The sequence below is a fragment of the Chaetodon trifascialis genome, chromosome 16 (assembly GCF_039877785.1).
Source record: "Chaetodon trifascialis isolate fChaTrf1 chromosome 16, fChaTrf1.hap1, whole genome shotgun sequence".
Taxonomy (NCBI): Eukaryota; Metazoa; Chordata; class Actinopteri; order Chaetodontiformes; family Chaetodontidae; genus Chaetodon; species Chaetodon trifascialis.
Window position 1 is genome coordinate 24,375,034 of NC_092071.1, and position 25,457 is coordinate 24,400,490.

The 25,457-nt window shown below is 39.9% G+C and overlaps 1 protein-coding gene across 5 annotated transcripts in view; it reads right to left on the reverse strand.

Moving 5' to 3' along the window:
• LOC139344880 (protein turtle homolog B-like) overlaps positions 1 to 25,457 on the reverse strand; it is a 173,766-nt gene that overhangs the window by 24,689 nt on the left and 123,620 nt on the right. For 3 of the 5 annotated variants that reach the window (XR_011603182.1, XM_070983304.1, XM_070983302.1), the window contains exons 11-15: positions 25,202 to 25,352; positions 24,038 to 24,161; positions 19,995 to 20,170; positions 17,755 to 17,981; positions 12,823 to 12,907 (exon numbers count right to left, since the gene is read on the reverse strand). Coding sequence is in view for 3 of the 5 variants with exons in the window: in XM_070983304.1 (XP_070839405.1) it covers positions 12,823 to 12,907; positions 17,755 to 17,981; positions 19,995 to 20,170; positions 24,038 to 24,161; positions 25,202 to 25,352 (763 nt within the window). In the remaining 2 variants the exon portion in view is untranslated. The remainder of the gene's footprint in view (positions 1 to 12,822; positions 12,908 to 17,754; positions 17,982 to 19,994; positions 20,171 to 24,037; positions 24,162 to 25,201; positions 25,353 to 25,457) is intronic. The other 2 variants (XR_011603183.1, XM_070983303.1) reach the window with 1 other exon arrangement.

Sequence of the window (25,457 nt, forward strand, 5' to 3'; positions counted from 1 at the left end):
ACAACAATGTAAAATTTCACTATGCTCACTAGACTTGTACAGCACTCCACAAAATTAATGCTCATGTCAACATTCATTTTCTGGTTGTAAAACAGTGGGTGATATTTACTGTGAGATCACCACACAGATTTGAAAAAGAGCACACTGTATCCTACAAGAACACACTGCGCCTTGACTTGGCAGCTATTTAACAATATCAGAAAGGCAATCAGGATTTTCTGATGTTTTAATTTTGCAAGGTATGGATATAAAACCCTTTGCCATTCCCTCATTTCCATTATGCTAATCGCCATGCTCCCTAATAACAAAGGGAAGCCTCATCCAGTATTTTTTTTAGGTTCCTACAGAGGAGCTTTAAAAGGGTCTATGAAAGGAAAATCCTTGCCATAACCAATGAGACTTAAATATGTCAAAGCTGACCCTTTATGACTGCATGTTTCTTCAAAATAGGCATGATGACTTAGCTTAATGTAAATGCTTTTGACAGTGTACAAAACTTCAGAGGCAAATGAGGTTTTAGTCATAGCACAAACCCTGCTGAAATGATGAAGCTACATGTGCACAGTATTGCTTGATGGCCATTATTTTTGCTTTATTAACAATGACGTTATTGTTGACTGGTTCTAAGATAATACTCGCTTGGGAAAACAATTTGTGTCTGATATAAAGTTAAAAATAAAAAATTACATCTCCTCCTTGAAAAATCCAGAATCGATGAACACAAGATGTCTCTACTTCACTAAAAAGTCAATTCTCAGCAGCCATGAAAAGTAACTCAGTCTATTTATTAAAGTATAGTGTACTTAAGTAATTATGAGGCACTTGCACTTTACTTTTAATTGTACTTTACTATTTCCATTTCATGTTGCTTTATACTTCAGCTCCACTACATCTCAGAGGCAAACATGTACTTTTTACACACTACTTTTATTTGATAACTTGAGTCAGTAGTTACTTTTCAGATTCAGATTAATAATAGAAAATATAATCAACAAGTAAATTATGACAAATTATTATAGATTAAAACTAAAATTACACCACCTTTACCAGCTGAACATTAAAGTGATGAACACACTATTGCATCAATATGATCGAAAAATTTAATACATCATGTCAACGATGTCGCACTCTGTAGTTTTCTCTGGACCCCTGCCAAATCTGACCAGTGATGACATGTTTAGCCACACGTCATCATTCAATTGCTGGCTGTCGAGATGGTGTCCAGCAAACGATGTTGGCTTCATTGACAATTGGCAGAGTTTCTGGGGAAGACCTGAAGACCTTAGGAGAGACGGCATCCATCCCACTTTGGAGGGAGCAGCTCTCATCTCTAGAAATCTGACCGATTTTATTTATGAACCTAACCCCTGACAACTCAGAGTTGAGACCAGGAGGCAGAGCTGCAGTCCTACACGCTTCTCTGCACCTCCATTAGAGCAGTTACCCACCCAACACTCCATAGACACTGTGTCTGCCCCCCGACCACATAACTAAGTAAACCAAAAGTACAGAGAAGAGGAGTTAAACATAAAAATCTAATAAAAACAAAACAAAACACTGCAATAGTACAACAAAATAGGAGAATTGAATGTTGACTCCTTAACATCAGATCTCTGTCCTCTAAAGCTGTTTTAGTAAATGAGTTAATATCAGACCATAATATTGATTTATTTTGTCTGACTGAAACCTGGCTGTGTCCTGAAGAGTATGTGAGCCTAAATGAAGCTACTCCTCCGAGCCATATTAATACTCACATTCCTCGAGGCAGCGGCAGAGGAGGTGGAGTTGCAGTCATTTTTGAGTCAGTCCTTTTAATCAACCCTAAACCTAAACTCGACTATAACTCATTTGAAAACCTTGTTCTCACTCTTTCTCATGAAAAATGGAAAACAGTGCAGCCAGTTTTATTTGTTATAGTATACCGCTCTCCTGGTCCTTACTCCGAATTTATAACTGAGTTCTCAGTGTTTCTATCAGGTTTAGTCCTTAAAGCAGATAAAGTAAGTGACTTTAATGTTCATGTCGACGTTGACAATGACAGCCTTAGCACTGCGTTTATCTCAGTATTAGACTCAGTTGGCTTCCATCAGAATGTACATGAACCGACTCACTGTTTTAACCACACCCTCGACCTTGTTCTGACATATGGCATTGAAATCGAAGACTTAATAGTCTCCTCACAGAATCCTCTTTTATCGGACCATCATTTAATAACTTCTGAATTCATATTACCAGACCAGCCAGTAGGCAAAAATCTTTATACCAGACTCCTGTCTGATAGTGCTGTAGCTAAATTTAAGGATATGATCCCATCAGTATTTAATTCAATGCTATGTCTCAATACAACAATATGCTAACGTTAGTCCCTCCCAGATTGACTACCTGATTGATCGTGCTACAGGTTCATTGCGTATGACACTTGACTCTGTTGCTCCCCTAAAAAAGAAGAAAATTAAACAGAGGAGGTTAGCTCCATGGTATACTCCTCAAACCCGCAAATTAAAGCAAACTTCACGGAAAATAGAAAGGAAATGGCGTTCTACCAGTTTGGAAGAATTTCGGTTCACCTGGCAAGACAGTCTTAAAATATACAGGAAAGCCCTCCGCAGTGCCAGGGCAGCCTATTACTCTGCACTAATGGAGGAAAATAAGAACAATCCCAGGTTTCTCTTCGGCACTGTAGCCAGGCTGACAAAGAGCCATAATTCTGTTGAACCACGTATTCCTTTAGCTCTGAACAGCAATGACTTCATGAGCTTCTGTAATGATAAAAATTCTATTAGAGACAGAATTCATCGGCTCCTGCCGTCAACAGGTACTGTTTTGTCTTCACATACAGAAACCGTAGAAACTGTTACTCAGCCTTTCGCAGTTTTAGACTGTTTTACTCCTGTCGACCTTCACCAACCACCAACCAATTCAATAATTTCATCATCAAAATCATCAACCTGTATTTTAGATCCCATCCCGACTAAGATATTTAAAGAAGTATTACCTTTAATTGACTCTTCAGTATTAGACATGATAAATCTGTCTTTATCAACAGGCTACGTACCGAAGTCCATTAAAGTATCTGTGATAAAACCGATCCAAGGGTTTTAGCCAACTATAGACCGATATCCAACCTTCCCTTTCTCTCAAAAACTCTTGAGAAAGCGGTTGCCAATCAGCTGTGTGACTTTCTAAACAATAATAGTTTATTTGAGGATTTCCAGTCAGGATTTAGAGTACATCATAGCACAGACAGCACTGGTTAAAGTTACAAATGACCTTCTAATTGCATCTGATAAAGGATTTGTCTCTGTACTAGTCTTATTGGATCTTAGTGCTGCATTTGACACCATTGACCATGGCATCCTATTGCAGAGACTGGAACACTTCATTGGCATTAATGGAACTGCACTAAGCTGGTTTAAATCCTTCTTGTCAGATTGCTCTCAGTTTGTACGCGTTAATGACGACTCTTCTGTGCTCGCTAAAGTCAGCTATGGAGTTCTGCAGGGTTCTGTGCTTGGACCAATTCTATTCACCTTATATATGCTTCCTTTAGGTAAGATTATCAGGAAGCACTCAATAAATTTTCATTGCTATGCAGATGATACCCAGCTATATTTATTAGTGAAGCCAGAAGAAACCAGTCAGTTAACTAGAGTACAAGCATGTCTTCATGACATAAAGACCTGGATGACCTGCAATTTTCTGATGCTAAACTCAGACAAAACTGAAGTTATAGTAGTAGGCCCTAAACATCTCAGAAAGTCACTTTCTGATGACATAGCAGTTATGGATGGCATTGCGCTGGCCTCCAGCACCACTGTAAAGAATCTGGGAGTTATCTTTGACCAGGACATGTCCTTTCACTCCCATGTAAAACAAATTTCAAGGACTGCTTTTTTTCACCGACGTAATATCACAAAAATCAGGCATATTTTGTCTCAAAATCATGCAGAAAAACTAGTCCATGCATTCGTAACTTCCAGGCTGGATTATTGCAATTCCTTATTATCAGGCTGCCCAAATTCGTTGCTGAATATTCTCCAGTTGTTCCAGAACGCTGCAGCACGTGTTCTGACAAAAAACAGGAAGAGAGATCATATTTCTCCAATACTCGTCACTGTGCACTGGCTCCCTGTAAAGTTTAGAATAGAATTTAAAATTCTCCTCCTTACAAAGCCATAAATGGCCAGGCACCTTCTTATCTTAAAGAGCTCATAGTACCTTATTACCCCACTCGAACACTGCGCTCCCAGAATGCAGGTCTACTTATGGTTCCTAAAGTCTCAAAAAGCAGAACAGGAGTCATTTAGCTATCAAGCTCCTCTCCTGTGGGACCATCTTCCAGTCTTTGTCCGGGAGGCAGACACTGTCTCTACATTTAAGAGTAGGCTTAAAACTTTCCTTTTTGATAAAGCTTATAGTTAGGGCTGGCTCAGGCTTGTCCTGGACCAGCCCCTAGTTATGCTGCTATAGGATTAGACTGTCGGGGGACCTCCAAAGATACACCAAGCTCCTCTGTCTTTCTCTCCCTCTCCATCTGCACACTTTCATGTCCTACCACAGCGTGTTACTAACTAAAACAGAGAACTATTAACTATTTAAACATTTAGAGGGACGTTTTGTAAAGGTCAATTCATTTTCTAGAATGGAGGTCAGCTTACATGGCACTGCATCACATTTTCTCCACTGAAATCGCAGTCTAGAGGGCACTTCATTATATTTTCATGCACACTGGGCCATTATAGAAGCCACCTTATCAAGTTTTATCTACAACGGTGGCATCAAGGAGGGCACTTTTTTGTCATTTTTTCAAAGATGGGGCAGTGAATGTGAAAACAGTCTTCTAGTGTCATCAATGTGCACAGTGAAGGTCAAACATCACAGTGAAGTAACTATAACCAATTTTGAGTGGAAGTGGACTTTAAAGGAACAGTAGAATATGAACTGTAACCCCAAACCATGCCTCCTGCCTTGGGCCCAACATACAGTTGTGGTCAAAAGTTTACATATACTTGTAAAGAACATAATGTCAAGGCTCTCTTGAGTTTCCAGTTATTTCTGCAACTCTGATTTTTCTCTGATAGAGTGATTGGAACAGATACTTCTTTGTCACAAAAACAATCATGAAGTTTGGTTCTTTTATGACTTTATATGGGTTAACAGAAAAAGTGACCAAATCTGCTGGGTCAAAAATATACATACAGCAACATGAATTAGCAATTTTGGTGACTTAGAAAGTTGTGTCAATGAAATGAGCTTCATAGCATGGCCTCTTAACTTCTTGTGAGTGATTATGAGTGACTACAGCTGGTGACTTCTCTGAGGCCATCCACAAACGCTACAATGGGAAAGTCAAAGGAGCTCAGCACGGATCTGAAAAAGTGAATCATTGACTTGAACAAGTCAGGAAAGTCGCTTGGAGCCGTTTCAAAGCAGCCGCAGGTCCCAAGAGCAACAGTGAAAACAGTTATTTGTAAGTTTAAAGTGCATGGCATTGTTTTGTCACTGCCACGATCAGGAAGAAAATGCAAGCTATCACCTGCTGCTGAGAGAAAATTGGTCAGGAGGGTGAAGAGTCAACCGAGAACCACCAAAAAGCAGATCTGCCAAGAATTAGAAGCTGCTGGAACACAGGTGTCAGTGTCCACAGTCAAGCGTGTTTTGCATCGCCATGGACTGAGAGGCTGCCGTGCAAGAAGGAAGCCCTTGCTCCAAAAGCGGCACCTTAAGGCTCGACTGAAGTTTGCTGCTGATCACATGGACAAAGGTCAGACCTTCTGCAGGAAAGTTCTGTGGTCAGACGAAACAAAAATCGAGCTGTTTGGCCACAATGCCCAGCAATATGTTTGGAGGAGAAAAGGTGAGGCCTTTAACCCCAAGAACACCATGCCTACCGTCAAGCACGGTGGTGGTAGTATTATGCTGTGGGGCTGTTTTGCTGCCAATGGAACTGGTGCTTTACAGAGAGTAAATGGGATAATGAAGAAGGAGGATTACCTTCAAAATTCTTCAAGATAACCTAAAATCATCAGCCCGAAGGTTGGGTCTTGGGCGCAATTGGGTTTTCCAACAGGACAGTGACCCCAAACACACATCAAAAGTGGTAATGGAATGGCTAAATCAGGCTAGAATTAAGGTTTTAGAATGGCCTTACCAAAGTCCTGACTTAAACCCCATTGAGAACATGTGGACAATGCTGAAGAAACAAGTCCATGTCAGAAAGCCAACAAATTTAACTGAACTGCACCAATTCTGTCAAGAGGAGTGGTCAAAGATTTAACCAGAAGCTTGCCAGAAGCTTGTGGATGGCTACCAAAAGCGTCTAATTGAAGTGAAAATGGCCAAGGGACATGTAACCAAATATTATCATTGCTGTATGTATATTTTTGACCCAGCAGATTTGGTCACTTTTTCTGTTAACCCATAATAAAGTCATAAAAGAACCAAACTTCATGAATGTTTTTTGTGAAAAAGAAGTATCTGTTCCAATCACTCTATCAGAGAAAAATCATAGTTGTAGAAATAACTGGAAACTCAAGAGAGCCATGACATTATGTTCTTTACAAGTGTATGTAAACTTTTGACCACAACTGTACGCAAGTGTTTCTGTATGTATGCCTCTAGGTGGCAGCAACGATGTAGCCTACTGAAATTAAACATGAATCACCACCCAAGCCATAACGCAGTGCTTTTATAACTACTTATAAAGATCCTCTATTTAGACATTACTTAGGACAGCAGCAGATAAAATGCTTGTCCCATCGGAACTGCAAAATCTTTTACAGTGTGACAGGCATGACATGTTAATGATCAATCTGGAGCGTTGAGTACTTCAGACAGGAAAAACAAAACCCTAAATGTTCACTTCTATCAGGCATACAGTATTTGAGATGATGTGGTCAGTCGTACATGAAAAACAGACATGAAAACAAGCCTTATTTATTACTAATTAGAATCATGGATTTGTTATCAGCTTCTTTTAGTATTGCCAGCTTTGACTGTAGGCAAACAGGAGGGAAACGTTAAATCAATGAAATGTTATTTCAAAGATGACCTGTCCAAGGATGACATACTATACATGACAAGGTTTGGATTTGTAAATACAGTAGTCTCTCACACTGGTCTTGGACAACCTGGCCTTGACTTTCAATTAGGATTCAAACTTAGAGTGACAGTAGAGTCCTTACTTATCTTCTTGAACATTCATGACATAAACGATCACTGTATGGAGCGCTATGGTGTAAGATAGCTGTCAAAAAGACGTGTCCATAATTAAAGTTTCATATTTGTCAAGTTAACAATTTGTGTCTCATAAAAGTTGTTTTACACAAAATTCTGCTGTCATATACGCGAGTCTGTGAAATTGGGTTTGGGTTATGATTGTTTTTATATGAGTATGAGTCTAAAAGCTGTGAGTGCAAAGTCTTGAGACTACAACTCATTTTTCGATGACTACGAAGTCTCACTGTGAATACAAATTCAAGTTTATGGGTACGAGTCTAAAAGTGCTGAAAAGATGTCACTGAGGTCACAGTCAAGTCGCAGGGGAAAGTAATCAATCCTCCAACTGCACATGCGCATGCCCCAGACGCAAACATGCAGGGCAACACCGCCAGCCCTGGAGAGACTTCACTCGCAAAGCTCTCAAGTCTCACCCATTGGGCGTGAGACACACGCACTTCAACCCATTCACATGCTCACACGCCATATCTTGTATTTCTCACACAGAGAAATTACCAGGATAACGCCCACCAAGTTGCGCCACTATTTTTTAAAACAGTGGAATAGGTAGAGGAATTGGTGATGTGTCATTCACGAACTAAACGGCTCGTAGAGCCACTCTTTGAAGTGAACAATCGGAGCAGTCTCCTGCCTGGGAGCCGGAGTGGGAGTCGCTTTGTTTTTTTTTTACGCACTGAGCAGGATGGGGAAGGGCGGGAGTTACAGACACAGTGCACACGCACACACACACACACACACACACACACACACACACACACACACACACACACACACACACACACACACATACAGATGCAGCAGCCTCGAAATTTCCCTCCAGGCCAGAGGTCATCCAGCTCCCAGCTGGCTCCCAGCTGGCTGCCAGCCAGCTGCCAGCCAGCTACCAGTCCCCCCCTCCTCTTGGGGGTGTGCCCAGAATCCACTATAAACACGCCTCTTCATTCAATTGCAGGGTGTCACCAGGAGATGGCCCTCACAGGAACACATCTCAAGGGCAAAGATTTTTACTCCACTACATTCATCTGCTTTAGTAGGCTTATTTGTAGTTAGGCAGTCACAGTTACTCAACTATTTTACGTTGATTATTTAGATCAACTTAGAAAAATATTTCTGCACAAAGTCTTTAAAAAGTCTTAAATGTGTGTTTCCATCAGCCTGTTTTAATGCATATTTTCGATTTGCAAACAGAAAATTCCTAAGTTTTTCTCTTACAATATACTGTATGAATGTTTTTGTGATTGTTGCGATCAAAAAAAACAAACTCATGTAAAAAAGTTGTATATAATCACTTCCTTTATGATAATAACCATACTTCACATTACAGAAACAGTCGAAAAGATTCAGTTCCCATCTTAAAAAAAAACAAGTTTTAAGTTGAGAATACGAAACATCAACTCAAAATTACAAAATTATGTGGTGGAGATTTGGTGCAGTTGGTAGAGCATCCGCCCCATGTATGAAGCTTTTTGCAGCGGCTACGGGTTCGATTCCGTAAAAAAAAAGTTACAAAATCATTCCTGAGTCATAAAAGTGATGTAGCTTTACAAAACAGCCTGTGACTCCAAGAATAAACAGGTTCCATCTGTTTACATAGAGTTTGCTTTTGATAATTATCAACAAAAATGATGACCTAATTTTACTTTACATGCGCTGGAACAGAGACAGAGCTGCAGGAGCAGAGCGCGTCATCTGGAGATTCCAGGGCTCGCCTATGTTTTCCGCAACAGGCGCGCGGCTCTCGGCAAAAATAGACCAGGAAGCGGCCAGTAGACAGTCATATTAGTATTGGTTGAATATGCGCTAATTTTTGCGATCGCAAGATTTCCTGGTCGGACAGATAATATACATTTTGATGCATGAGGAAGGTGGGAAAGTTGGCTTATCCATAAATGTAATTAAGTGTAATGGAAACATTTAGTGAAGTCTATAAAGTAGCCAGCGACACAATATTAATATCTGTGACACAAATTGATTTTTAATTACTGGAGGTACGCGCTCCCCTCAGCCCTCCACCTATTTTACTGGCCATAGCGAGTCTGTGGGACAGTGGGGGCTGGGAGCCTGTTTGGCTGGCGACCATCCATTGAGTTAGAACAAAGGATACACTGTAATGCAAATAATGACTCAGCCAATAACGCGGCCGGCTCGACACTACACATGCCTGAGTGACAGACAGGAGAACATCATGACGCCCGTGGTGATGATGCGCGATGTGTCAGTGAAACTACAGGTTTACTCAGCTCTGAAATGTGCCGGGAGTTAATCGCTTCAAATGCACAAATGCAGTGAAGTTCACAAACCACCAACAGTTTATAGAATAGGATGGACTGTCTATCAGTGGCCATTAGAGCAGCTCTTAGAGCAGCTCTCTAAAATAGATGTCACACTGTGCGGAAGAGCTTAATAAGTTAACAAGAGATTTGGCCACGACAGCTGAAACAATGAAACAATTGGATTTATACTTTATCCAAAATCGGGGTGAAATATTGCATGCCACGGATTAGATAGATACAGAAATCATCATCTGAGAAATAGTCATGATACTGATTTCACTGTTTATTGGCCGTTTTCATGTGTGTGTGTTAACTGATTGGCCAATAAAAACAAGTAGATTGGCCCATCTACATCAGCCCATTGGCCCTTTATGCCCCACAACATTGTTTTTTTTCATTGGTCTGATTGGCCCATTAGGATTATTCATGATTGAATGTAGGTGTCGTGCGGGGGATGAGGCTCGCTGGCTGCGGAGGGAGAGTTGATGTTGTAGTAAGAACCTGTCTGCCTGGTCTAACATGATGAAGTCATGTTGAACATTTCCGTTTCCCAAAAAAACATTTATTTGAGGTGCAGCGGCACAATATTAATATCAAACACGCGTGCACAACGCCTGACGTAAAAAATGCATTCTTGGTGTGCTTCTGAGCACTATGTTTACCCGCGACTATAACTTTTTTTTAATAGTTACTGTTTATATTCATTGCGTGAACAGTCTGAAAAAAGAGACAGAGACACAGAGAGGAGGACACAGACAGTCACACAGACAGAGTGATGAAAAAGATCAGTGATAATTAACTACAGTATATTAAGCCTATGATGTTGAACATCGCAGTGCGCAGTGCGAGCCGTCTGCTGCGCTCCGCAGCCGCCTGTGAAGGCGAATGAAATCTGGAACCTTTCAGCTCAATGACATGACTTTGAAAGCACCAAGTGACTTGTTTTAACGAATTTCGTTAGATTAAAATATGTAGAACTGTAAAATATCACTTCCATGAGGCTGTTCAGTCAGACATTAACAGATCACAGGCTGAAATTGGCATTTCATCCTCCCGTCCCTCCCTCTTCAGCGCACTGTAAATGATTTCTGTCCAGTAATATACAGTACACACACATACAGGACTCTGCATATTGCTGGTAACCGCATCAAATAGCGACCCGCAAATCTAAAATGCGCTACAAACAGGAAACCCACCAACTGAAAGTGGCTCCGCGAATCAGGCAGAGTATTAAACATTTAACTGTTTAGCAGTTCAGAATGCTAGAAAAACGCGACGCACAACTTCTGTTATTCATGATTAATTTTCTGGGCACAAATCACTCGGCACGCGGAGATGCGCTGGGAGCCTCTCCAAAGGTGGAGAGAGATGTGGAGGAAAAGGCAGGATGGGCAGATGAGCAGATCCAAGAAGTTTGTGAATGAGCACTACAATAATGTGGATGATTAAGCATAATTATATTTAAAAAACTGCACAGGGTGCTCTACTAGACAAGCAGTTTTTCTTACAGCAGTGGAGGCTATGTGCAGATCTAGTGAACGACTCAGCAAAGCTGACACGGTAATAATGACTGCTCCTCCTGGTGGACTGATCGAGCAAGTGCAGGTAGTTTCCGCAAATGGAGCTTAGGGGCGTTACGAGTTGGCCCCGCGCCGATGACGTCATCGCGGGGGATCTCATTACAGTCACGAACCCGCCTACTGCAGAGCAGGGACCGGTCACGGACCCGCCAGGGCCCCAGCATGAAATTAGGGGAATTTCGAGGCCGCTCCAATCTCGCTCGTGGCGTTGCCCTGCATGTTTGCGTCTGGGGCATGCGCATGCACAGTTGGAGGAATTGCAGATAGATTACTTTCCCCTGTGACTTGACTGTGACCTCAGTGACGTCATTTCAGCACTTTTTGAGTCATACCCATAAACTTGAATTTGTATTCAAATGAAGACTTAGTAGTCATAGAAAAATGAGTTGTATTCATAAGACTTTGCACTCACAGCTTTTAGACTCATACTCATATAAAAACAATCATAACCTGAACCCAATTTCACAGACACACAAATATGACAGCAGAATTTTGTGTAAAACAACTTTTATGAGACACAAATTGTGTCGAAACTTTAATTATGGACAGGTTTTTTTGACAGCTATCTTACACCATAGAGCGCGACACTGTACCACATTGTAGTGGTGCATTTCTCACAGTTGTGCTTTACGAAAACCATTATGATAATGAAAACCCTGCCAATGCACTAAACTGGAAAATACACTCTACAGTTACTTTGACTCCTGCTATAGACCTACCAATTTTTAAGACTGTCCTCCATTATTAAAGGAGTTACAGAGACTTACATGCTAATGATTTGCTCAGTGATGACCGGGAGGACAATGTGTCAACCTTTGTTATGAACTTGTTAGAGTGGTTTATGTGCTGCAGTGAAGCATGACACAGCAAAATGCAAAGTACTGTACCTCAAGCAATATTGATATTTGAAATATCTACTGGTCAGCAAAACAACAGCTTTGTCATCTTCGGAAGGACAGTGTGCATGCACATATTTTGAGTATGATATTGATGGACAATATACATAGAGAAAGAAAGAAATACCAGATGAACAGAGGAATGAGCAGTATTTGAGTATTTTGAGCAGCACATTGCATATCTCTCCACCTTTACCTGTAGAGGGCAGCAGAGTACTTTGGGATCAGAGGAATCCTGAGCAACTCTTCCCTAAAAATGCTACCAACAGCTGCTCTTGCAAAATGATGTGTACTCAGTGACCTCTGCAGGGAAGCATTTTGAGGGGTTTAATTTCAAATTCAAAACAGACATTCAGTTTTGAGACCAAAAAAAGATTGGCTTTAATGAATCTTTTTGTTAGCATGAAGCAGCCCATTGCAATCTGCGGGAGACAGGAGAACGATGATGTCATACTCTTCAGTATGGTACAAAGGAGTGTGCATGTAAAATGAGCTTAAATTTAATAGTGCTGAGTGAGTAAAATGTAAAGTTGAAGTTGCTGTGTGTGCAATACATCTATAGCCATTCCTCAGCTCAGAAATGTTAAGTTTGCCTAAGGTTAAAGATGCAGATTCTAGCCAGAGGTTGCTGGGTTGAATCCCAGCATTTACAAGAAAATCATCTCTGAGTTCAAGGCAGTGAGTATCAAGAGGAACTGCCCCTTGTTCTCTCAGATTCAGATCCATTTTACATGCATATACACTACACTGTACAATAGAGGGTTCAGACATTTGCAATTTGGACTTTTATGTGACAGGTGTAATTATGATTCATTAAATGATGTAATGGCTCACCTGTGCTGGACACTCCTACTATGTTGCTAGGTTCGCTGATCATGTCATCCATTATGGCCATGACACGGAACTCATACCATGCCTCCTAGGAGCAGGACAACAGAGAGATCAACATTTAGAAGGGGAACCAGCCAGGTCTTGTGTATAGCATCAGAAAGGCTCAGTCAGGCTGGAGGATTCTCTTTGTGTATCTGAAGCCCAGCCAGCTAAAACACAAAGGTTCTGGAAAGAAATAGTGTAGCTCAGTCACTCACCCTTACTGTGTTACAATTTATTAGATTTGAAAGTCTTAATGTGAGAACAGCTACAAAATCACTGACATTCCCACATGAATGGCACAATGGAACCAAGGCGTCATGCTTTGCAAGCAAGTTTGCATGAATTAGATTATTTTATTACAGAGGCACTTATTGCTAAGATCACATACACATACCACCCTGAACACACACCACCCAGCCAGTAAAAACAGTTGTATAACTCTGTTACTCTGGGAGGAGCTTTCTGATTTTTGATAGCATTTCAGAAAATCCCACTCCTGATGACATTATTGTTCAGGGGTTATCATCAGGGTTTTCCTGGATTGGACTTCACACTTAATATATTTAACAGTGAGGCTGCATTAGGAACTATGTATGTGGATTTGACAGATTTGGGCATTTAGCAGGCAGAAAGTAGGCAAGTAGGGTACAGCATTTTTGGGGCTTGACCCATTCACTCTCTCATCTGCTGCTTTGATCTTTGACCATTCTTCATTCGATCTGTCTTCTGTCCCCCAAGTTTTATGCATACAAATGTAAAAAAGATATAAAATATGGATGATATAGTTTACTTTTCAATAATGGTTTTATTCTGACGGCAGAATGATTTCAACATAATTGACCTGAATGTGGCTTTTCAAATGGTTTTAAAATCAATATCATACAATCATATCGTATTAGGAAAGCAGGAAATATGCATAAAAAACATGACAAGAATCTCATATAATCTCAATAGAAAATGAATAAGAGCAAATGAATTGATTACATTCAATTCAATTAAATTCAGTTTTATTTGTATTCCCCCATGAGCAAGCACTTGGCGACAGCGGTGAGGAAAAACTTCCTTTTAACAGGCAGAAACCTCAGGCAGAACCAGACTCTGGGTGCCTCAACTGGTTGGGTGAGAAATATCACATGAATACCATAATGAATGACAGAAAGACATATTAAGCTTTTTAAAAATCTGCCTGTGAATATTCTCATTCATCCAGGTCATTGTAAGCTCCAGGGCATTCAATCGTTTGCAACTGGACTTTGTCAGTTTGTCTTGTTTCCGAGACAAGACAGTTTCCAAGACAAACTGACAAAGTCCAGTTGCAAACGATTGAATGCCCTGGAGCTTTTAAAAACCTCTTTTCATTTTCTTGGTGCTGGCTGTGCTTCGGCAGTGCACAGCACTTTTACACAAATACCCATATGCAGATAACCAAACAGAGCATCCCTCCTGGTAAAATGATCTCAGCCAGTACAGTGAGAAATTTGTAGCAAAAAGTTATACAAGCTAGGTGTATTATGTGTAGCGAGAGAGCTGGAGAGATGTGTGTGTGGGTGTTTGCTGTGCAAAGAAGGGAGAGATAAAGGCACCTGCATTGAGCTGAAAGTGGTAGTTAGATTAAAGAAAGAATTTCAAACATGCCATGGCAAGAGAATTAGCCAGTATGAGCAAAATATGAAATGTTGAAAAAGAGGAAATGTGTCAGAACTAATAAATCACTAAAGATAGATTGATTTCCTTAGTAGGCAGACTCCCTCCCAAGGGTCTGGGAGTTGCCCTGACCAGGAAGAGGCACAGGAGGCTAGATCTGCAACGGACCAGCAGCCACCTCAGGGTCTGGGTGCAGCCCAAGGAATGATCGGCCATAGACTAAAATGAAAATAAAATCAAATTGGGGGGGGGGCGGGCTCTTTCCGCTGCCGTCTCGCCCTGCTCCCGCTGGAGCCTCCGGCCATACTACTCGGGGCCCGGTGGGGGGGCCTCATGCTCGCTTCCCTGATGCCCTGGTCTGGCCTCGCCCCTCATTGCAATTATATATTAGCCATTATTATTCTTGAGATTGTCATCATGACGATATATCGGCTTATACTAGATTATGGTATATATCATATAATAATGGATTACTATGTTATGTTATATTATATCATATGATGCTATACTATATTGCTATATTGTGCTATATCACGTCATAATGTGTTGTATCAGCTGGATTATATTACATTATCTTATAATATTATGCCGCATTATATTAAGCTAAAGTACATTCCATTATATTACACTATGCCATATTATATTGCATTCATGTATGTATGTATGTTTAAGTATGTATATATATACTTTTTTTTCTCTTCCTCTTTTCTCTTCCTCTTTTCTTTTTCTTTTTTTTAATTAATTAATTAATTAATGTATTTATTTATTTATTCTTTGTACTTTATTTATTCATCTATTTTCATTATATTAGCTATACAATATTGGATGCAATAATACCATACCCTCTGTCTTTTCATGAAGCACACGCACACACACACACACACACACACACACACACACACACACACACACACACACACACACACCTATATACACACCAATGCAACTCTATGTTGTTGTCTGTTGTGGTTTGTATTGTATGTCCATCATCTGTACCTTACGTTCATTTGGTGCAATTTATTTGTCCCCCATTGTCCCCTTGCTTATGTCACCTTGTCTGTTGTCACTAAATTTCACCAATAATAAAAAAAAAAAAAAAGATAGATTGATTTTCCTTTGCTGTAGAGAGAAAGACTCCAGGATATTCACTGTCCTCTAAAAAGCACATTGTATTGATAATTTATGTTGATACAATGTTTGATATTGTATTTAATTTTGTGTTTCAGTCTGTCTGAGGTGATCAGTACAAGCCATGACCAGAGGTGCAGAAACAAAGGCCTGTGTGTCTTCAGCGTGTAAGATAGAACATATAAGAACAATAAATGCCACACAGTAAAACCCACAGAGATGGTCAGAAAGTGAGCCCAGTCAGTTTGTGCATACCTGCCCTATTACTATGACAACCAAGGTGGACATAGCAGCACATTTGTCTACATATGCAGAGGCTGAACTGAACATTTGTTCCTGCTGTCTGAACACAGCTTCAGTGTTCAGCTTCGTGCAGTGAGTGAGTAATAAGTGATGAGTGAATACTGGTGTTTACATTCATCGGATGGACACAAACATGACTTCAAATTAATGATTTAGTTGTGTTGTAACAGCTGGGTGTGTAAATAAGCAATGGTTTGCTAACAAGTTCACGAGAGAAGACTTGGTTACTTTGGAGTCTTGAAGGAGACTCAGCAAACTATTATGAGGACCATTGTAATTTACTTAGATGATCAACCTTATTTATTCCAAACAGGGTACACAGGCGAGGAGAACTGAAGCTAAGGTGACAAGTACGAAGTTATTTTGATCTATAGTCAGAATGGGCAGAATTCTTCTTTAATCATGAATTTAAGTCTTTTCAATTACCTCTTAGTTAGGTACAAAAGCTCAAATGTTGTCTCTTTTCTGAAAAATAATGCAAACAACAAGATAAAACATGTGATTTACTCTTGTGAAATACTCTTGTGAAATACTTTACAATAACACCCTATTGTCTTGGTAAAATATGCAATATTATATAATATGTGGCTATGTGGCTATATAATAGCATTCAGGAATCACAAAAGGGGTTCTACAATGCTTGATAGTCTGCATCAGTCTACATAAAAGTAACATCAGGTAATAGTTGCATTTCTAGCTGTCCGATCCTAATAAAGTAGTTTTTATTAGTTTTTCTCAGTCGCTTTGGCTACAAATAGCAAAACACCATGGATTTCCTGCAAAAGGCAGTTACTTGCTCAAAATCCTTAGGTCATCTCTCAAAAGTAACTATTTGTGTCAATGAACATGTCAGTGCCATCAGAACGACAAGTCCTTATGTTAATGTGTACGGATAAGACAGTCAAATTGCTTAGTCATGTTGTCAGTATAACAGTGTACTCTGGAGGGATGTTCTGATGTAAACTATGGCTTAAGTTTTGATGATAATTATTGTAAATTGTGAGTTACACCTTAGTGTATGTGGGAGATTGATTGCAAGAGACTGGACAAGATTCAGATTTCCGCTTTTACTGTTTGTACTGTCATTTGTTGACAGGAAAAGACAGCACTGCAGAGCACAAAGAAAAAAACAAAAGTAGAAATGTGAACATAGGACAATCTCCTTAGGGAAAACTGTACATGTGGTACTGTAGGAATTACAGTGCAGTCTTCCTATACCTCCTGATGTTCCACACATTTCCCATTTTCCATTTTAGAGAAAGTCAAGATTCACCTGGGAGCAATTTACCAATTCAGGACAGATTTAGAAAAAAAGTCTAATGGACATTTATAGAAATATGCTTGACATATTATGACAGTGTGTTCAACCATTTTGCATGTAAAGACTTATGTGATGAACTAATTCCTAAATGTTGTGGCAGGTGAGACTATTCAACAGAGACCCATTATAATACATTTTGATCAATATGACATAAGCAATTGATAATGTAGGAAACAGCAGAGAATTGTACATAATCATCATCACATGGATGTACCAAAGCATTTAGAAAAAGAAATGAGAAAACTGCTTTTTTGATGTGCACACAATGATGTGAAAATTGTAGTAGTTTTGAGAATTTCTATTCTTGTCTGAGAAATGTACCAAAGCGACTGAGAAAAACTGTAAATCATTAAGATTTCAGTCTATGGCTTAAGTGATGTAGAACTTCTTCTCTGAAAATTGGTGTTTAACCGTCCATTATGTCCCACACACCTCTTCAGCCTGGAAAAGGCATGTAGGTCTTGTATAATACTGTATGTAAAGTCTATGTCTTTTACCTGGATGAGGTCTCGGGCGAGCAACTCCGTCTCCCCAGCAGGAATGCTGTCATCCCAGACCTCCCATCGTTCCCCCAGACGAAACTCCATGACATAATGCTGGATAGGTGCTGTGTGATTGGCAGGCGGGATCCAGGTGAGGAGGACTCCCTGCTGCGTGCGATTGGCTGTGAGGCACCGTGGTGGGGTAAGCAGCACCAATGGTTCAGGGGTACTTATAGGAAATACTGGAAGAACACATTAGAGTTGAGTGACTCAGTTATATACTGTACATTCAATGAGCAGCTCCACCAGCATGACACCAGTGATTCAGCCCCCCTTTCAGCCCCCCTTTACACATAAGATTTTGTATTAAATAATTCTCCAACATATGAGCAAAATAGGTACTGTACTTTTATTCACACTTCACACACAGTTGTACCCTGACCACCTGTGGACATTGTTTGGATAAAAGAGTTTTGAGTTCTTGCCATGATTCTCATTCACTATATCAAGTGGTCATTCTCATTAAAAACAAAAGTTATTATCAATATTTGTTTATTAATGTTTTCCTTCAGTAAAGAGGACTATGCCCTAATAGATGTGTCAGGATATATGACTTGTACATGAATAGTGGACGACTTTTCTCCTTTCAGAAGGCTTTTTAAAGGAGAAGGACAACAAGCAGCCCCTGGGCTCATTGCTTTGTCTTTTTTGTTTCTGCTCCTTGGCTGAAACACAAGTTGATGAAGCGTGAATAGTTTCCCCAATTTTCAACACTTATCTTTGAGTAATAATTTGTGACAGCTTCAATCCTACTGAATAAATGCCCCTTTCTTCACTTCTGTAAGCAATGATATATTGCATAATGATTTAACAAAAGCCTAGCTTGAACTTTTACAGTGTACCTTTTACATTGTTGTCCTGAAAATCTGTAATAATTTGTTTTTCCACTAAAAACTGAACTGCCTTGTTAAATGTCACATTTAAGTACACAAATCTAGGATCCAACATAATAGGGCAGTGTCAGAACAATGTTTTAACAAGCTGTAGCAAAAGAAAGATTGAGCTGGCAACTGTTGATTTCACCACCTGTGATGACAACATTTGCCAGTACAGTTAGTGCGCTGTTGTTAATTACTTCTTTATAAAACAGAAAGGTGAAATCCTGCAATCTGATTGGCTGCTAACTGTGATATAAAGAGCATATACCGCAGCTACTATTCTAAAAAGCCTTATCACAGCATATCACTCCGCTTCAGGGAAGCAACAATGTTTCCATGACAACATATTCCGCTTCAATGTTGTCATTATTGTCAGCTGGGCCGTATTATTATTAGCTAGATTAGATTATAAAATCCTGCACTATGCGTCAATGAGTAATTAGGAGTCAAATAACGGAGTACCACGGACAGCTCCCGTAAAATGACAGTCACAGGATCAGCACCTTGACAGCAGCTATGACGCTTAGGGCTCTATAGGGTGATCTGTCACTGTCTGATTGAACAGCCTCATGGAAATGATATTTTACAATTCTTCACATTATTAACAAAATTCGTTAAGGCAAGTAATTTGGTGCTTTTAAAGTGATGATATTCAGATGCCATTGCTGCGTCTCCAGGTGCCTGCCGCGATGTCACATATAGTTGGCTTACGCTAAGGGGGTTTTCGAAGAACGCACTTAAAGGTGGTATAATGAGCATATATCACGGCCTGTCATGATGTATTACTTAAGTAAATTGTAGGAACAGCAAATGAAGAAATCTCGGCTGTCGTCTGGTTAATAGGTTCTTTCTCTGGATGCTAGCGTCTGTACATTTTGGTCACAGATGGTTTTGTGGAAGAAACAAATACTTTAATTCTTGCAAAGTGTCTGACTAAACACCTTTAGACATGGAGGCAATGTGAAAATGAAAGCTTATAAAACATCAGCATGATCCTAAACTTCTCAGGAATTTTACATACATCACAAGAAGTGGCCATTTTTCTTGAAGTGGTGTACTCTATATTAACATGAGAACTCGCCATAGTTGCTCAAAATTGTTATTCCTTGTTTAGAGACACATTATATGGAAATGCTCAAGGCTCAATGTTCATGAATTAAGGTTAATGATCATTGTAAAACTGAACACTTAATATACGAAAAACATGCAGTTCTGAATGATTTTTTGTTCCAAGTAGTTATTTTAGTTGCATGCCTGCCAAAGCCATTTTATTAGTGGATCCCTTTGTTCCAGTCAAGCAGCACTGAGTATACTCACCTAGTGTGTTCACAGTGACAACCTCGCTGAAGGGGCCTGTGCCAAGCTTGTTTTGGGCCAGAATGCTGAACTGGTATGTTGTCTCTGGCTCCAAGGCGGGCACCACTATCCAGTCGTGGCCACCAGGCACAGGTACAGAAAGCCAGTCATGTGGACCTAAACGCTCCCTCTTCAGCCTGGACAGGAGTCAGGATGAGAGGTGAGCAGACAGACAGAAAAGATTACCTCTATGTTACAGAGGTAGTTTGGCTTGGGGGTGTATTTTCAGTAGCACAGACTACTGAATGATCAGAGAAATATTATGGGAATATTATAAGAATACTACAGGCAGCACACACATAGCACAGTGTGTCGCTATGATTCTCTTCCACAGCCACGTGCTGCTGCTTCGATCATGAAGGTCATAGTACTCCACAGAGTATACAGGCTACAATATAGTACACAATTGAGTATTTCTAGTATTATAGATAGATAGAGAATAATATATATATATATATATATATATATATATATATATATATATATATAATATATATAGAATATTATAGATCCAAGTAGGGCTGGGCGATAAAACGATAGCAATATGTCTCGCGATAGACGCATAATAAAGATCAGTAAAAAAATGCGTGCAATACAACATTCGATTATTTTTTTTTCTTCGTCGGAAGAAACCCGAAGTTGCGAAGCGAGGTTGCATGAACAAAGGCACTCGTTCTCAGGTAACCAAGCAATGTAGGGAGTAATCACTAATCAGTGAGAGAGACACGCTGACACGCCAATCATGTAACATTATCAAGTTCGGTAGCGCCATCTCGTTGTCTCGTGTTTGATGCTCCGCGAGGAGTGAGATGAGAAATAGAAAGTGAGCGCTGCAGCGAGCGAAGAAATCGTCGATAAAACAGGGAAAGTCAGCTCACCAGTATGGCAGTTTTTTGGATTTTATAAGTCGGACTGTAGTCAGACCAACGTGGTCTGTAACTTATGCAAGACTGTCGTCCCCACCAAGACTGGTAACACCACAAACTTGTTTAACCACCTTAGCCGCACTCACTCTTTGGAGCGCAGCCGTATTCGCTAACATCAAACAATGTCTGCCAACCACAGCACCATCGTACAAGCAGCTGACCACCATGCAGAGGTATCTGCTTCAGTGCCTTATTACAAATCATCTAAAAGGCACAAAGACATAACGGAGGCTGTCGCATATCATATAGCTAAAGACATGCTTCACTGAGCACTGTGGAGAAGCCAGGTTATACATCTCTTACACGTGCTTTGTTTTTGTTTTTTTTTAGACACACTTGCAATAAAAATATAATTGAATAGTTCATGTATGTTTAGAGTAAGAAGAGTGACTAAAGTATGTCTAGGCTGGTTTTATAGTTCAGTCAGTCTTACTGTACTGTCTATCATGTTTGTTTTTTTGTATGTTACAGATGTCAAGTCTACCTCAGTTTCTGCTATTTTTACAAAACACTGCACATATCTGAAAACCTTTTATTCACCAGAAGGTGAATCAGCTTGTGAACTTCCTGCACTAAACCTGCGGAAAAAAAAGTTCTCAGGTTTCTCTCTGTTTACATTTTTACACTTTTTTTACATTTATTATTTGAGTGTTTTCCAAGGTTGTGTTGACATTTCCTTTCTGCCTTGATAGCTGAGGGGATTATAATCAGAGGAAGGTTAAATTTAAAATAAAAATGTTTAAATCAAATGTATTTTTCTCCTGGTCCTTATTTTAAATAGGTCATAAAAAATATCAATAATTATCGATATGGACCGATATAAAACACTTATATTGTGATACAGTTTTCCGCCATATCGCCCAGCCCTAGATCCAAGATGAAACTGACAGAAGGGCAGTTACACATCCATCTGCTACTATGGACAGCACCATGGATTTCTTAATACATGGCAGTTAGGCTACTGACATTTCAGAGCCATTGTCGGTCCCATAGATTCTAACGTGAACAAACTTGAGTCAGATAAAGGATCAATGAGTCAGGTAGACAACATATTCAACTAAAAAACCACTCTGTCTGTGCACTTTCTCTGCGACTAGGGGATGGAGAGGGGGGATGGAAGGTAGACAAGGGGGATGGCATCCCCCCGTATCACCTACTGGCTCTACTTCTATCATTGATCCAACATCACACAAGTGAAAAATTAAATATTCATTACATGAAGTTTTGAGTGGTAATTCACAACACTTGATGGTGATAAGCCCATGCTGCACTCAGCTTTGCAGGTTGCGGTTGGGCCATGCCATACATTCAGTGCTGACTGCCCCATGACTATATAAAGCAGAAAACTGTACACACAGCTGTAAGACTCCTTCTATTAACATACAGTAATAGAACAGAAATTCCTCTATGTTTAGATAGTAGTGTTTAGTCATGCAACACATCACCTACTGAGATTCGGAAGGTGACTGTGATCTGCATACAGTTGAGTTTTTGAGTATCAATATAACACTGGAATTTTTTTTTTTTTTTTAAGCCCCTAGCCTAGGGTTTTTATCTAGTGATACAGTCTTATCTGCTGTTTACATGTGTTTTGTTTTCCCTCTACATGATACAGCTGCACAGTGCACATTTGAATGTAGGCCTCCACTAAAACGTAATATTAATTCACTTCCGATATGTTTGACAGCTGAATGGTCTGTCCTGTAAGATATTTCGAATAGTGCCCTGCAATATTTCAAAAAATAACAAAATAACCAAAAAAAGTGCCAATGCATCTGTTTTCCCGGAGGAAAGCTACTCTTCATCCCCAGCATGAACGAAATACTAATGTCTAAAAGCACTTACAATGACTCTTGAAGCACGGACTTTTGAAGCATGGATGCCCTGAGAGATGATACTGATAGATATATATATATATATATAAAGATGCTTTAAATCAGAGCTGGTCACACACAACATGAAATGCAACACAGCCCAGCAGGCTAGTTTCTTGTTGGCTATCTGATTGGTTTCCAATGATTATACTACGTACTTATGAAAGTGGCTCAAAGTGATGTGTAATTATTTGATGATATCAAAATGATTACTGGAAACTGTTTGCGGAGTGACCTAAGCTACTGTGCTGCAGTGACACTGCAAGCAGCATCTCACTCAATGAAGCATTTCATGTAGTTGTCACATTGCATACGAAGAGCACAGTAGAATGTTAATATTAAAGCTCTGTGAAATGTTAAAGTGTCTGTGAACAGGTGTGCTGCATGTTTGGAAGTTAAGGTAGAGACTAGAACTACCAAACTTTTATCAGTGAAACCCAACTGTAGTACAATACTGTATTTGGGATGTCTGACAGCGATATTGTCTCATTACAGTGATGCAGCTGGCAGCAATGTAAAATGACATAGACCTTTAACTAAGCACTTATTTAAATAGTGTGATAACATCCTATAAAATCCACTGAAATCTGCTGAAATCCACAATAATTTTTCTTTTTCTCTTTTTTTTGCTCTTGCACCCATCAGCCAAAATGCAGATGGCTTGTGTGTAGACATGAGATAAGACAGTACTTCATACTCCCTTAAGAAAATCACATACTGTATTTATTTAGACGCTTTGATATGCATTAAATCCTTACATCCCAGGATCAGGATTAGCAGCAAAATGACAACCAGAGAAACAACTGCATTGTATATTATAATTTAACATTTTACACATTTTCACATGTAAACCATGAAAGTAACTTTATTATGATTATACTGCCCAGACATGGCTAAAACCTCAATTAATTAAGTGAAACATTCAACCAAGGCCTTTTCTCAGTCAAGCAGCAGCAAAGCAGCAGCAGCAGCAGCAGCAGCAGCAGCAGCAGCAGCAGCAGCAGCAGCACGACAGAGAACTTCAGGTCATGTTCAGTTTAGTTGCATCTGTTCTTATTAGAGATTAGAAATCACACTGGATTTTCCATGTATTTCCATGTTACAACTGTTCTGAACATAACCCTGGACAAGACATTTTCAGAGATAACAGAAGAAGTGTTGGAAGAAGAAAAAGCAGGAAGCAAAGCATGCTGGGATGACTCACACATGGCCGTACCAAACTGAGAATGTCTGCTGGTAGCCTCCATCATAGCCCGCCTCCCAGGACACATTGGCCCAGGTGGAGGACGCCACCACATGGACACTGGTAGGGGCGTGGGGGCTTGTGCCTGCAGGGAAGATGCAGTGAGAAAGTTAAAGTTAAAAGGGCGCATTAGTCACTGACTGCTTTGCTGTGATACACTACATTAATTTAACTTGTCAAATACATTTACTGTGGACTGGACCTGGTAGTTTGTTTTTAAGCAGCCAGCAACCCAACATAACATCTAACTGGAAAAAAAAAAAAAAAAAAAAGTAAACATTAAAAGAAACATTAAAGGTAGCCTGAACAATGCAATCTTGAAAACTGGTCACAAATTGATACAAATAATTATAATATAATAATAATTACTAATTAATTTTTCCAGCCAAAATTCTTAACATGCATTTATGGTTCTATTGTTTCTGGTTCTATTGTTTAGGTACTGTACTGGAGCCAAAACACCAGGAAACCAATCAGGAGCCAGCTCAGTCCAGTTATTGTATTGCTCTTATTTCACATTTAGAGAGGAAAGGCAGTTGTCAGCAAGGACACAGCCTGACAACAAGGCAATGGCAGAATTTTCCAGGGAAACACAAATTTTAGTATTTCAACATTTCATAAACAGTTCTGGAACAAAATCTTAGGAGAGCTTGCAGTGTGGTGTCCTTGAGAGGAGCGGTTGAGCGGATGATGGAAAGAGTTGCAGGATGCCAGAGTAAGTACTTCTAATACTGCTATATTCTTACCTGTGTTGCTACTACACAGTTACACGCTAACATGCTTACCAGTGTTCATACACAGGTAAGCATCTGTTCCAAACAAGTTTCATCTTGGAGACTACCAAGTTAATCTAGACAAAAAATGTCCACCACCAGCAACAGTTGTGATTTTGAGCTGCAAAATCGATAGTCGTGGGCTTGAAATGAGATTCTGCTTTTGTCTAGCTCTTTCTGACTACAAGGACCCATTTCAAAAACGGTTACAAATGGAAGTGTCTTGAATGCTTGAGCGTAGGAATAGAGACTAAGGGACCAGGGCTCAGTGAACAGGCAATCTGATGTAATGTTTGTATTTATGTAAGCGGCTATGTGTATATGTGTGTCAATTTGTGTACATGCTGGGTACCTATGACTTGGACATGCGTGCTGGCAGTGATGCTCGTGGCAACATTGGTGGCGACACACTCCCACTCCCCGTGGTCCTCCTTTGTGAGTGACTTGAAGTGTAAGCTGCCTCTGGGCAGAACATTGTGCTTGCTTTTACTGGGCTTTCCTACCTACAGTCCACCCAGCCAAGCAAAGACATTGTCAGCCAACAAAAGAGAGACGAGGAGAATAGGTTGGAACATGCAATTCAAAATTCACAACTTTCAAAAAAAAAA